General features: G+C 36.1%; 1 protein-coding gene across 6 annotated transcripts in view; it reads right to left on the minus strand.

The window, feature by feature from the left end:
• Positions 1 to 14,595, minus strand: part of lrp1bb (low density lipoprotein receptor-related protein 1Bb) — a 993,888-nt gene that overhangs the window by 274,893 nt on the left and 704,400 nt on the right. For all 6 annotated transcript variants that reach the window (XM_061918476.1, XM_061918478.1, XM_061918475.1 and 3 more), the window contains 4 exons: positions 10,238 to 10,364; positions 7,410 to 7,561; positions 3,934 to 4,058; positions 3,430 to 3,801 (listed from right to left, as the gene is read on the minus strand). In XM_061918476.1, coding sequence (XP_061774460.1) covers positions 3,430 to 3,801; positions 3,934 to 4,058; positions 7,410 to 7,561; positions 10,238 to 10,364 — 776 coding nt within the window. The remainder of the gene's footprint in view (positions 1 to 3,429; positions 3,802 to 3,933; positions 4,059 to 7,409; positions 7,562 to 10,237; positions 10,365 to 14,595) is intronic.

The following is a 14,595-nucleotide window of genomic DNA, read 5'->3' on the forward strand; positions in this document are numbered from 1 at the left end:
AAGTAGGGATCAGAGATTGTTGTGAGCAAAAGATCAGATTTTTACTGCTCTTTTTGACTCTAGTCATGCTTGTCACTGCTGAGCTGACCGGGGATTTAGAACAACGGCATGTGATATTTTTTTTGGTCCATGCAGTCCAACCATGTGACAAAAAAACGTACTGAAAACTGTCAATCCTGAAGTATAAATATGAGCTTTTAGGTTGTTACTTTTGAAATCGTGGGCAATAAATGTGAGACTGATTTGAAATACATTTTCAGCATCATTTCATAAAACAAACAAGATTGCTTATCATTAAGATGAAGCCTTTCTATAAAAGATAACTAGAAAACAATGCAGTGAGAACTCTTTAATGAAGTCAGCCTGCAACTGGCAGATGTCATTGATTTTCTCCTTTCGGTTTAAGAGGAGGTGGCCAACCATTAAATATGCAAAATGAAATGTTTATAGTGTCCCTCATCCTCCTTCCAAAAAAAAAAAAAAAAACCCTCTAATATATTTCACCTGGATGGTAAATTATACAAGATCATCAATACAGTAGTAAAAGTGAGCATGATGTGTGTAATTGGTAGAGGGCTTGTTATTATAAAAAATGACAACAAGACCATCCAGAGAATACGCAATCCTATCAAGTCTTCCAATATAATATTTACGACATGAATACCTTCCGACAAGAATGCCAAAAACCTATTTCTTTTTGCCATAGTTTGGAAGGTAACACTTTAGTATGGGGAACATATTAACCATTAATTAGTAACATGCAAATTAGTAACACATTTGCTCTTATTTAGTCATCATTAAGTACTTATTACTGCCCTATTCTGCATGACATTATTATACAACCAGTAAGCCAACAACTAAGAGTGTTCCCTCAATAACCTCAGAATTATTGCTTATATTAGTACTGATTAAGGAAGTTGTTGTATATGATTGTCCATTCTATACCACTTATTTAATATGGTCTGTTCTTACATAACAAAACACAAAACTACAAAAACCCTAACCTTTAAGTCTTTGTTACTTAGAACAGTGATTTTCAACCACCAAAAAATATTTTTTGCAAACCAGTAACTATAATCTGCAAATGTGCCATTGTTGAGTGTCTGTGCTGTCTCGAGATCGGCAGAGTAACAGTGTACTACTCTTCCATATCCATAGGTGGCAGCAGGTAGCTAATTGCTTTGTAGATGTCGGGAACATGGTTTGTCGTGATCACAATATGCGAGAGGCAGCGTGTAGGTAAAAAGGTATCAAACACTTAAACCAAAAATAATCAAAAGGCGAGTGCAGCTAAGAAAAGGCATTGAAGCTTAGGAAAGGCTTTGCAAAACGAAACAAAAAGTGAACTGGCTGCAAAATAAACAAAAACAGAATGCTGGACGATAGCAAAGACTTACAGCGCGTGGAGCAGACGGCGTCCACAAAGTACACCCGTACATGACATGACAATCAACAATGTCCCCACAAAGAAGGATAGCGTCCGCACAACTAAAATAGTCTTGATTGCGGAAAAAAAGCAGGTGCGGGGAAGTAGCGTTCAAGGAAGACATAAAACTGCTACAGAAAAATACCAACAAAAAACAGGAAGCGCCACCAAAATAAGAGCGCATGACAAGAACTAAAAGACTACACACAGGAAGACACCAAACAACTCAAAATATGTCACGGCGTGATGTGACATACACCTACTTTGAGACGAGAGCTATAGTGATGCATGGTTAGTCATGGTTTCAATTCAACAATTGCGAGAACAACTTTTTACTGTCAATATTGGCAAATGAGCTTCATTTTTCTTTTATGTTTTCTGCTGGTGGTGTGCATCAGAATTTTTTCAATAAAAGAATGTGCCTTGGTTGAAAAACACTGACTAAGAATATGTTCCTCCTTGTGTCCAAGTAACTCTAAATTAAGTCTGTGTTACTTATAATATGTTCCCCATACTAAAGTGTTACCGTTTGGAATTATGGCCTTTGCCAAGGCAAAAACAACCTGAAATGTATCCACACTTTTTACATAATATTTAAAAAATAATGTAGCTGCAAGATTGCGTTGGGTGCTGGATTTCTGTTAGAATAATTATGTATATATTATCACACAACTCTTATGCTTAAGGGCCGTTGCTATAGTTATTATCAATTGTGCTGAAGTTGTATTGTTCTTTGTCTGTGCAAAGCAGGCAATCAAAAAGATTGCAAGCCAGTCTCGTATCAGTGTTTATTTCCAGAATCGGCCTGCTGACTGCCAAGACCGAACATCGAGTACCGTGACGCAGACAGAGCAGGGACAAGGCGATATCACAGTATCGAGACATTTGCATTACATTAATAGTCATATATTGTGTCTAACTAGAGCTGTTGAGATTACCTCCGACAGCTTCAGTGATGTAACCAGGGACCTCCCAAATAAATACACTGCAAAAACTAAAATCTGAGTAAGATTAAATATCTCAAATAAGGGTGATATTTGCTTATTTTCTGTCTGATAACATAATTCTTCTCACTGAGCAGATTTTATGTTGGAGTGTTTTACTTGTTTTAAGGGTTTTGGTCCTAAATGGTCTCAGTAAATGATCTTACAGCTTGTTGCTGAGATGTTATGACCTATATCGAGTAAAACATGCTTGAAACTAGCATATCAACTGTTGCAAAGGTGTGTCATCAACACTCACAAGTATAAAACTACCGTTTTAAAGTAATCAATTCTTATTTCAAGCATGAAAAAAAAATCATGACCTCGACACAACTGTGTCTCATATTAAAAAAGATGACAGCCAAACGGACTTTATCTATTTTCTATTGTTTTATGGAAAATAAAACAGCACTCATATAGTAGTACAGTTGTTATTAGTGAGATTATACTTATTTTAAAGGTATTTTTGGGTTCATCGAGGTTAGCTAATTTTACTTGTTTTGGAAAGTCAGCCAAATGTTCTTGTTCTATTGGCAGGTAATTTTGCTTAGTTCAAATAAAATACCCCTCATTTTTGTCATTTTTATTGTCGTTTTTGAACACTGTTTTTTTGCAGTGTAGGGAAAGCACGTGGGCTGGACGTTAGAGCGTAGTTTGGATCTGTAACTAGAGTACAGCCCAAAAAACATCTCTCCTCATATGAGCCAAATTTAACTCTGTCTCTGCATGATTCCTTGCTTCTCGTCTGTTTAATAGATGTCATCAGTGTTTGAACCTGACCATTTCACACAAAGTGGCCTTTTTAACTGAAGCGGCATGTGTGAAAAATGCCTTTCAATTTTTTTCTACCACTTTTGGCCAGACCCGTCACCAATCATTCACAGGTCATACAGTACCGACAAAAAAAAAAAGACATTCACACCAATTTTAAGGTGTTCTGATCCAATCTGGAACACCCACTACTGATGACAAACCACACAAGTGAAATAAGGAGAGTAAAACAATAATAATTGCACTTACTTTCTGCAATAATGGATCGTCCTTTCCAGTCGTCATCGATCATCTGGATATTTCCAAAGTGAACATCACTGAAAAAAATGCGGTTGGTCCCCGCCGAATTCTGACTGTAGTCGAAGGCCAGGGCTATGACGTTCTTGAAAAAAGCCGGATTTTCAAAGGGCTGGACGGGCGAGTTGAGGTCACTCTCATCTGAATGGTGGATGCTTTTCAATGTTGTCCTCTCAGAGTAGAGGAGATACCCTTCATAGCGTTCACAGGAAAAGCCATTCTCTGACAAGCGGCCATGGGCGCAGGAGCAGGTCCGACGGCCGCTTCCTAAATGAAAGCAAAGCTGGTGGCAGCCACCGTTGCTCCTGGCACAAGGGTTTGAACCTGCCATAAGAACATTTACCAACCACAATTAAAGGATATTTGTGCATAGGATATTCACAAACTGTGTTTTAAAGAACAATAATCCGGCAATCCTTGTGTGAACCAATAAACGAGTGAAGTGACAACTTGAACCTTTCTCTCTGCCTCTATTGAAGACCGTCACACCCTTCAAATTGACCCCCAGGCCACTTCTCATTGTCACGGCCTCGCTGCTGTCAGTCTTCAACCCACGTCTGATTGAACCGTTGGAGAAAGCCCTAGAGCACGTGTCAGAGGGTGAAAACATGCTTTTTACATTCAGTGACAGCATACATTTTAAAAACAGCATTTCTGGCTTTCCATCACAAACATCGGGGGGATAATTATTTGATGCTCTTGTCAAATTTGTAAGGTTTTTTTTTTCCCTTACAAAGACATGAACTTGTTTTCGTAGGTTGATTTTAATTGAGATGTTGATTGAGAGAGACAGAATAGTCACACGCGGGAAAATAACTTTACCAGATGGAGGAACTTTATTGACAAGCACATACAGTTGTGGGCAAAAGTTTACATACACTTGTAAAGATAGATGGATAGATAGTAGGAGTGTGGGAAAAAATCGATTCGAATACGAATCGAATTGTTTACGTTGTGCGATTCAGAATCGATTCTCATTTTTAAAAACATATTTTCTTTTCTTTTATTATTATTTTTTCCCAATCCAACAAACCATTACACAGCAATACCATAACAATGGAATTCAATTCCAAAACCAAACCTGACCCAGCAACACTCAAAACTGCAATAAACAGAGCAATTGAGAGGAGACAAACACGACACAGAACAAACCAAAAGTAATGAAGATCCTGCTGAAATCCTATGTATTGAATATATACAGAATCGTTTTGAATCAGAAATGTATCGTTTTTGAATCGAGAATCGAATCTAATCGAAAAACAATGATATATTATCGAATTGTGACCCCAAGAATCAATGTTGAATCGAATTGTGGGACACCCAAAGATTCACAGCCCTAATAGATAGACGGATAGACGGATAGATAGATAGATAGATAGATAGATCGATCGATCGATAGATAGATAGATAGATAGATAGATAGATAGATAGATAGATAGATAGATAGATAGATAGATAGATAGATAGATAGATAGATAGATAGATAGATAGATAGAAGGGTTGTGGGAAAAAATCGATTTGAATACGAATCGAATCGTTTACGTTGTGCGATTCAGAATTGATTTTCATTTTTTAAAAATAGATTTTTTTAAATTTTATTTTATTTTTTATTTTTTTATCAATCCAACAAACCACTACACAGCAATATCATAACAATGCAGTCCGATTCCAAAACCAAACCTGACCCAGCAACACTCAGAACGGCAATAAACAGAGCAATTGAGAGGAGACACAAACACGACACAGAACAAACCAAAAGTAATGAAGATCTTGCTGAAATCCTATGTATTGAATACATACAGAATTGTTTTGAATCGGAAATATACCGTTTTTGAATCGAGAATTGAATTGAATCGAAAAAAATCGATATATTATCGAATTGTGACCCCAAAAATCGATATTGAATCGAATTGTGGGACACCCAAAGATTCACAGCCCTAACAGATGGATAAACAGATTGATAGACAGATTGATAGACAGATTGATAGACAGATAGACAGATAGATAGTTTTAGGGGATTGAGGGGGGTGTATATTGTAGCGTCCTGGAAAAGTTAGTGCTGCAAGGGGTTCTGGGTATTTGTTCGGTTGTGTTTATGTTGTGTTACGGAGCGGATGTTCTCCCGAAATGTGTTTGTCATTCTTGTTTGGTGTGGGTTCACAGTGTGGCGCATATTTGTCACAGTGTTAAAGTTGTTTAAACGGCCACCCTCAGTGTGACCTGTATGGCTGTTGACCAAGTATGCTATGCATTCACTTGTGTGTATGAAAAGCTGTAGATGTTACGTGATTGGGCCGGCACACAAAGGCAGTGCCTTTAAGGTTTATTGGTGCTCTTTACTTCTCCCTACGTCCGTGTACACAGTGGTGTTTTACTTTTTAAAACCAATACAGATGATTTTGAAACCGATACTGATAATTGCCGATGTTACATTTTAAAGCATTTGTCGGCCGATAATATCGGCAGTCCAATATTATCGGACATCTCTAGTTTAAAGCGTTGGAGAAATAGTAGCAGGTTATACTATAGTCCAGGGGTCAAGAACCTTTTTGTCTGAGAGAGCCAAGAAGCCAAATATTTTAAATGTATTTCCCTAAGAGCCATATAATATATTTTTTTAACACTGAAAACAACTAAGCGCGTGCATTTTTAAGTAAGACCAACATTTCCAGAGTATAATAGGTCTCTTATTCTTTGTAATAACATTGTTATTCTGAAGCTAACTGTGGAGGGGGCGTGGCCGGCGAGCCTGCAGCAAAGCAGGATGTTGCCAGGACCGGCCTCGAAATCAGCGACAGGTGCGTAGACGGCACACCTGGGCCTTGTTATCTAAACACCTGTCGCTCTTTTATAAGCAGCAGCCAGGAGGAGAGACAGGGTTGGGGCTGGAGCCAGAGCACGAGTGAGGACGAAAGAGAAAAAGACAATTGCTGGAAAGCAACGGAGAGAAAAATACAATAAAACAATATTGTAACTCTAAAACAGGCTCTTGGTGGTCTGAAGAACCTCCAGGAGGGCAAGCCCCACACTAACCAATAATCAATACATTACTTCTTACCATTAATGCAACTTCTTGAACATAAAAAAGCATGAGAATGTTTTATATTTTGAACGTTATTTTTAACACTGTGATTACCAGTGTAATTATTCATTACTTATTGTGTTAAGCAATGTCAGCTCAGATTTATCCGAGAGCCAGATGCAGTCATCAAAAGAACCACATCTGGCTCTAGAGCCATAGGTTCCCTACCCCTGCTACAATCCGAAATTTACGGTAAAGTTGCTTTTCATTGTTTTCTTTTTAGTTTTTTAAAATAATTTTATTGTTGTTGTAATTACGTTACTATTTGAAAAAAAATAACACCTACACATGAGACCGGTTCATGTCTTTGTAAGAAGATAAAGCTTACACAGTCAGCAGGGGATCACCAAGTTATTTGGCCCTCTGTAGCTGGAGTGATCGTAACACCAAAATAAAATTCAATACAGCAACCACAGCATTTGAACATAAAATATGAATAATGATGAACACGAGCACGATAAATCAAACGCCTTACTCCTGTGGTAGTCAGCTGCTGCTACAGATTCAACTTGTGCAGCAGTTGGATTTGATAAGTATGTAAATTCCCAGAATCAATTTTACCAAGTCTGACACAAATACCCCTTAAGGACAACTAAATAAAGACAAGTCAGTGTCCTTTGAGGATGCAGCTATGGATATGGCTTTGAGGTAATAACAGTGGGAATATACTGCATGCTTGTAAACCATGACCGCCATGGAACCAGATAAGCAAGGATGCGAAATATTTATCAGAACTGGACATGTCTTCCCCGATAACAGGTGAGATTGCACTTTCATATTTTAATATCGATGGTCAATATGAAGCAGGTGTAGTGCGAGCTTTCTAGTAAAATAGAGAAGAGTAAATTACCTGTCAGACCAGTAGATGTAAGGTCCAAACACAGCCACCGAGAACAGGTCCACATTGGCCGAAGACAACACTATCTCTCGGCTCTCACCTGTCTCAAGGTTGATCCTCTCAATCTTATCTGTGCGGGTGTCGCACCAGTATAATGTGTTTTCCTGAGAGGCAATTTGAAAATTAATATTACACAACATTGCTGCGGACATTTCTATGGTAGAATAAGATAAGATACAGGTACAGCAAGACTGCTAATACAGTATATAGTAGTGTTGTAACGATACCAACATTTTGGTACCGGTACCCCAATTATTTCGATACTCTTCGATACTTTTCTAAATAAAGGGGCCCATAAAAAATTGCATTATTGTCTTTGTTTTAACAAAAAATATTAGGTTACATTAAATATATGATTCTTATTGCAGATAAGTCCTTAAAAGGGAACATTATCACCAAACCTATGCGAGCGTCAATATATACCTTAATGTTGCAGAAAAAGGACCATGTATTTTTCTGACCGATTTCCGAACTCTGAATGGGGGAATTTTGGCAAATTAGACGCCTTTCTGTTTATTTGTCTTTTAGCGATGACGTCATAACGTGACGTCACCGAGGTAACACACCCGCCATATTCATTTTCACATTACAAACACCGGGTCTCAGCTCTGTTATTTTCCGTTTTTTTTGACTATTTTTTGGAACCTTGGAACACATCATGCCTCGTTGGTGTGTTGTCGGAGGGTGTAACAACACTAACAGGGAGGGATTCAAGTTGCACCACTGGCAAGAAATTTGCCGCCAAACCCCCAATAAATTTGCCAGAGTGTCTTCACATTTTACCGGCGATGCTAAGACAGACATGGCACAGAGATGTATGGATAACCTGCAGATGCATTTGCAACGATTAAGTCAACGAAATCACAAAGGTGAGTTTTGTTGATGTTGTTGACTTATGTGCTAATCAGACATATTTGGTCACGGCATGACTGCCAGCTAATCGATGCTAACATGCTATGCTAATCGATGCTAACATGCTATTCACGCTAGCTGTATATACATTTGAAACTAGATACCCACATTTAATGCGAAACTAACACTTACCAATCAACGGATTTAAGTTGCTCCAGTGTCACAAGATGCGAAAGTCCTGATCATTTGGTCCGCACATTTTACCGGCGATCCTAATAAGGCAGCCATGCTATGGGCCACTTCATTAGGTACACCCACGCTATGGCCGAATAGCGTCAATAGCTATTCGCTCAATAGCTTCAATTTCGTTTTCGCTATCTGCCTCCATACTCCGACCATCTGTTTCAATACATGCGTAATCTGTTGAATCGCTTAAGGCGCTGAAACCCGAGTCTGAATACGAGCTAATGTCGCTATATCTTTCTGTGGTAACCGCCATGTTGTTTGTATTGCCAGCACTGTATGACGTCAAAGGGAAATGGACAGTGGTTTCGAAGATAGCGAAAATAAGGCACTTTAAAGCTTTATTTAGGGATATTTCGGGACCGGTAAAATTTTGAAAAAAACTTCAAAAAAATACAACAAGCCACTGGGAACTGATTTTTATTGTCTTTAACCCTTTTGAAATTGTGATAATGTTCCCCTTTAAATAAAATAGTGAACATACTAGACCAGTGGTTCTCAAACTTTTTTCAGTAATGTACCCCCTGTGAAATTTTTTTAAATTCAGGTACCCCCTAATCAGAGCAAAGCATTTTGGGTTGAAATAAAGAGATAAAGAAGTAAAATACAGCACTATGTCGCCAGTTTCTAAATTATTAAATTGTATAACAGTGCAAAATATTGCTCATTTTTAGTGGTCTTTCTTGAACTATTTGGGAAAAAAAGATATAAAAATAACTAAAAACTTGTTGAAAAATAAAAAAGTGATTTATTTATAAATAAAGATTTCTACACATTGAAGTAATCATCAACTTAAAGTGCCCTCTTTGGGGATTGTAATAGAGATCCATCTGGATTCATGAACATAATTCTAAAAATTTCTTCACAAAAGAAATCTGTAACATCAATATTTATGGAACATGTCCACAAAAAATCTAGCTGTCAACACTGAATATTGCATTTCTTTATACAGTTTATGAACTTACATTCATATTTTGTTAAAATATAAAGGATTTTTGAATTGTTGCTATTTTTAGAAGATTTTTCAAAAATCTCACGTACCCCTTGGCATACCTTCAAGTACCCCCAGGGGTACGCGTACCCCCATTTGAGAACCACTGTACTAGACAAACTGTCTTTTAGTAGTAAGTAAACAAACAAAGGATCCTTATTAGTCTGCTGACATATGTATTAACACATTTTGTCATTTATCATTCCATTATTTTATCAACATTATTAAGGACAAATGGTAGAAAATGAATTATTAATCTACTTGTTCATTTACTGTTAATATCTGATAACTTTTTCTTTTAACATGTTCTGTTTACACTTCTGTTAAAATGTAATAATCAGTTATACTTCTGTTGTTTGATACATTAGTTTTGGATGATACCACAAATGTAGGTATCAATCCGATACCAAGTAGTTCCAGGATCATACATTGGTCGTATTCAAAGTCCTCATGTGTTCAGGGACATATTTCCTGAGTGTATAAACATAATATACGTTTAAAAAAAACAAACAAAAGAAGATGCTGTGGTGCCCAAAAATATGGACGTAATCATAGTAGTATCGACCGGGACCAGTACAATACAGAGGCCATATAGTACCAAAAGTGATTCATTGGTATCGCGATACTGTATTAATACTGGTATAAGTTACAACCCGAGTATGCAGTATATAAAAGTAGGACCAATGCACTTTACCTCATAGTCAATAGAAATCCCATTGGGCCACATAATGCCTGAGTTGACCAAGGTGACTTGGTCTGAACCATCCAAACGAGAACGGCCGATACATGGGATCTGGCCCCATTCAGTCCAGAAGAGATACCTGGAAAGCAAGGAAAGCAAAGACATGTATTTTGTGTATTTACAAGGTTTCTGATGTGGTCATCATCCAATTGTTTATCATACAGTAGGTCAGGGGTCACCAGGTAGCCCTTAAGGACCAGATGAGTCGCCTGCTGGCCTGTTCTAAAAATAGCTCAAAGAGCAGCACTTACCAGTGAGCTGCCTCTATTTTTTTTAATTTTATTTATTTACTAGCAAGCTGGTCTTGCTTTGCTCGACATTTTTAATTCTAAGAGAGACACAACTCAAATTTGAAAATCCAAGAAAATATTTGAAAGACTTGGTCTTCACTTGTTTAAATAAATTCATTTATTTTTTTACTTTGCTTCTTATAACTTTCAGAAAGACAATTTTACAGAAAAAATACAACCTTAAAAATGATTTTAGGATTTTTAAACACATATACCTTTTTACCTTTTAAATTCCTTCCTCTTCTTTCCTGACAATTTTAATCAATGTTCAAGTATTTTTTTTTTTATTATAAAGAAAAATAAATACATTTGAATTTAATTCTTCATTCTAGCTTCTGTTTTTTCGACGAAGAATATTTGTGAAATATTTCTTCAAACTTATTATGATTAAAATTTTAAAAAAATATCCTGGGAAATCTAGAAAATTTGTAGAATCAAATTTAAATCTTATTTCAAGGTCTTATGAATTTCTTTTACAATTTTTGTTCTGGAAAATCTAGAAGAAATAATGATTTGTCATTGTTAGAAATGTAGCTTGGTCCAATTTGTTATATATTCTAACAAAGCGCAGATTGGATTTTAACCTATTTAAAACCTGTCATCAAAATTCAAAAATTAATCTTAATCAGGAAAAATTACTAATGATGTTTCATAATTTTTTTTTATAATTTTTTCAAAAAGATTCGAAATAGCTAGTTTTTCTCTTCATTTTTTCGTTTGAATTTTAAAGAGTCGAAATTGTAGATAAATTATGTTTCAAAATTAAATTTTCATTTTTTTCGTGTTTTCTCCTCTTTTAAATCGTTCAATTAAGTGTTTTTTTCATCATTTATTCTCTACAAAAAACCTTCCGTAAAAGGAAAAAAATGTACAACAGAATGACAGACAGAAATAGACATTTTTTTTATATGTATAGATTTATTTATTAAAGGTAAATTGAGAAAAATGACTATTTCGGGCAGTTTATTTAAGTGTGTATCACACTGGTAGCCCTTCGCATGATCAGTACCCAAGAAGTAGCTTTTGGTTTCAAAAAGGTTGGTGACCCCTGCAGTAGATGGACGGTGTGTTCAAGTGAGTCCACTACGGGTGTGGATCTTTGGGCACTTATCGATTCGATCTGGTTCCAATTCTATTCACACTGCAAAAACTGAAATCTAAGTGAGATTAAATATCTCAAATACGGGTGATATTTGCTTATTTTCGGTCTGATAAGATAATTCTTCTCACAAAGCAGATTCTATGTTCGAGTTTTTTACTTGTTGTAAGTGTTTAGGTCCTAAATGATCTCAGTAAGATATTACAGCTTGTTGCTGAGATTTTATGACCTATGTTGAGTAAAACTTTCAAGATGGGGGGAGCGGGGTCGTTCTCTCAGGAAGGCAGACAGACTACTCGGGAAATGGCGTGCAGGTAAAAAACATGATTTGATCTTTAAGTCAGAAGCTACAAAAAAGTATAAACAAAAGGCGCGCACAAGGCGGAAACACAACCTGGACAAAACTACGGACAATAAACAAAACTTACTTGACAGGAAAACGAGCATTAATCTATGGCATGAGGTAGCAGCATGAACTTTGGGGTGAAAAACTAGCAATGTCACCTGACCGACTGACAGACAAAGACAGGCTTAAATAGTGCCTCTGATTAGTGCTCGGGAAGCAGGTGAGCGGTCGAGCACTAATCAGAGACAGGTGAACACAATGACTAACCATGGTGACACAACAAACAAGGCAGTGCAAACAGGAACTATCCATCCATCCATTTCTACCGCTTATTCCCTTTTGGGGTCGCGGGGGGCGCTGGCGCCTATCTCAGCTACAATCGGGCGGAAGGCGGGGTACTAATGGAGTCTTAAACAGAAAACATAAAACATGCTCCAAATCACATTTCATGATAAACGCATGCTTGAAAGTAGAATATCAACTGTTGCAAAGCTGTGTCATCAACACTACCGAGTATAAAGCTGCTTTTTCAAAGTAATATTTTCTTCAATCAAGCATGAAATAAAAAAATCATGACTTTGACACGATTGTGTCTCATAATTAAAACAGATGACAGCCAGACAAGAATATTTTTGAACATACTGAGAAAAAATGTCTTATATCTTTTTTTTTCTATCAAGAAAAGTGGACTTGTTATTGGTGAAAATATACTTTTTTTAAAGTATTTTGGGGTTCATTGAGGTTAGCTAATTTTACTTGTTTATGAAAGTCTTGACAAGCCAAATGTTCTTGTATTATTGGCGGATAATTTTGATTAGTTCAAGTAAAATACCCCTAATTTTTGTATTGTTTTTGAACACTGACTTTTTGCAGGGCAAATTAGATTTTTTTACATTTATTTTTTATTTTTTAAATTCTGAATTGATACACAATTGGGATGAATTGCAATTTGTTTCAGCAACAGTTTATCATAACTTTAAAAGCACAATAAAAACCAGCACATATGCCACACAGTACTCAGTACGCAGCTTGGAACCGTATCGTGGAGGTTGCTGTGCGGGCCTACTTCGCTACAGGCAGGCAGGCCACGCCCCCTTCCACAAGTATATATTTACTGTCCTTCAGGAAATAACTGCACACACATTATTTTCCCGTTAGCTTAATGTCCAATATGTCAATATTGTGTGTGACACACACAATGAAGTATCCACTCCCATGTTTGACTGCAGTAAAGACAATTGTCTCGTTGTTAATTTGTGAGTCCAACTAATTAGACAATAACGGCCTCATTTAAAGTTGTCATTTCCAGCTGATCGTAAATCATTACTGTTATACATGCTGTACACTGACTACTGTAAAGTATAACCAAATTCAATTTCTATGGTATTGTCCTTTGAAAATATATGCTGTAATAACAATGGTTGCTGCAGTTACTTTTAGAATAAAATAGAACGGCATTACATTTTATTTTAAGTAGGTAAGTAAACATTTTTTTTACTACTGTATACTGTGTCAGTATCATGTACATCAGGGGTCACCAACCTTTTTGAAACCAAGAGCTACTTCTTGGGTACTGATTAACGCGAAGGGCTACCAGTTTGATACAGACGTAAATAACTTGCCAGAAATAGGCAATTTGCTCAATTTACCTTTAACTCTACGTTATTATTACTAATTTATGGTATTTATCTTTGTGGAAACACTGATCATCTTAATGATTTTTCACAAAAAATATGTATTTTTTATGACATGTTTTAAATAGGTTAAAATCCAATCTGCACTTTGTTAGAATATATAACAAATTGGACCAAGCTATATTTCTAACAAAGACAAATCATTATTTCTTCTAGATTTTCCGTAACAAAAATTTGAAATGAAATTCAAAAGAATTTGAAATAATATTTAAATTTGATTCTACAGATTTTCTAAATTTGCGAGAATATTTTTTTTTATTTTATTCATAATTAGTTTGAAGAAATATTTCACAAATATTCTTCGTCGAAAAAACAGAAGCTAAAATGAAGAATTAAATTAAAATGTATTTATTATTCTTTACAATAAAAAAAATACATTTACTTGAACATTGATTTAAATTGTCAGGAAAGAGGAGGAAATAATTTAAAAGGTAAACAGGTATATGTGTTTAAAAATCCTAAAATCATTTTTAAAGTTGTATTTTTTCTCTAAAATTTTCTTTCTGAAAGTTATAAGAAGCAAAGTAAAAGAAATAAATGAATTTATTTAAACAAGTGAAGACCAAGTCTTTAAAATATTTTCTAGGATTTTCAAATTTGATTTGATTTTTGTCTTTCTTAGAATTAAAAATGACGAGCAAAGCAAGACCAGCTTGGTGGTAAATAAATACAATTTTAAAAATAAAGGCAGCTCGCTGGTAAGTGCTGCTATTTGAGCTATTTTTAGAACAGGCCAGCGGGCGACTCATCTGGTTCTTATGGGCTACCTGGTGCCCGCGGGCACCGCGTTGGTGACCCCTGATGTACATAGTTCTACCAGGCAGTCAAACACAAAGGCCAGTGCTCAAATAGCACTGTTAAGTACATGTTGAATGGCAATG

The sequence above is a fragment of the Nerophis ophidion genome, linkage group LG13 (genome assembly GCF_033978795.1).
Source record: "Nerophis ophidion isolate RoL-2023_Sa linkage group LG13, RoL_Noph_v1.0, whole genome shotgun sequence".
Classification (NCBI taxonomy): domain Eukaryota; kingdom Metazoa; phylum Chordata; class Actinopteri; order Syngnathiformes; family Syngnathidae; genus Nerophis; species Nerophis ophidion.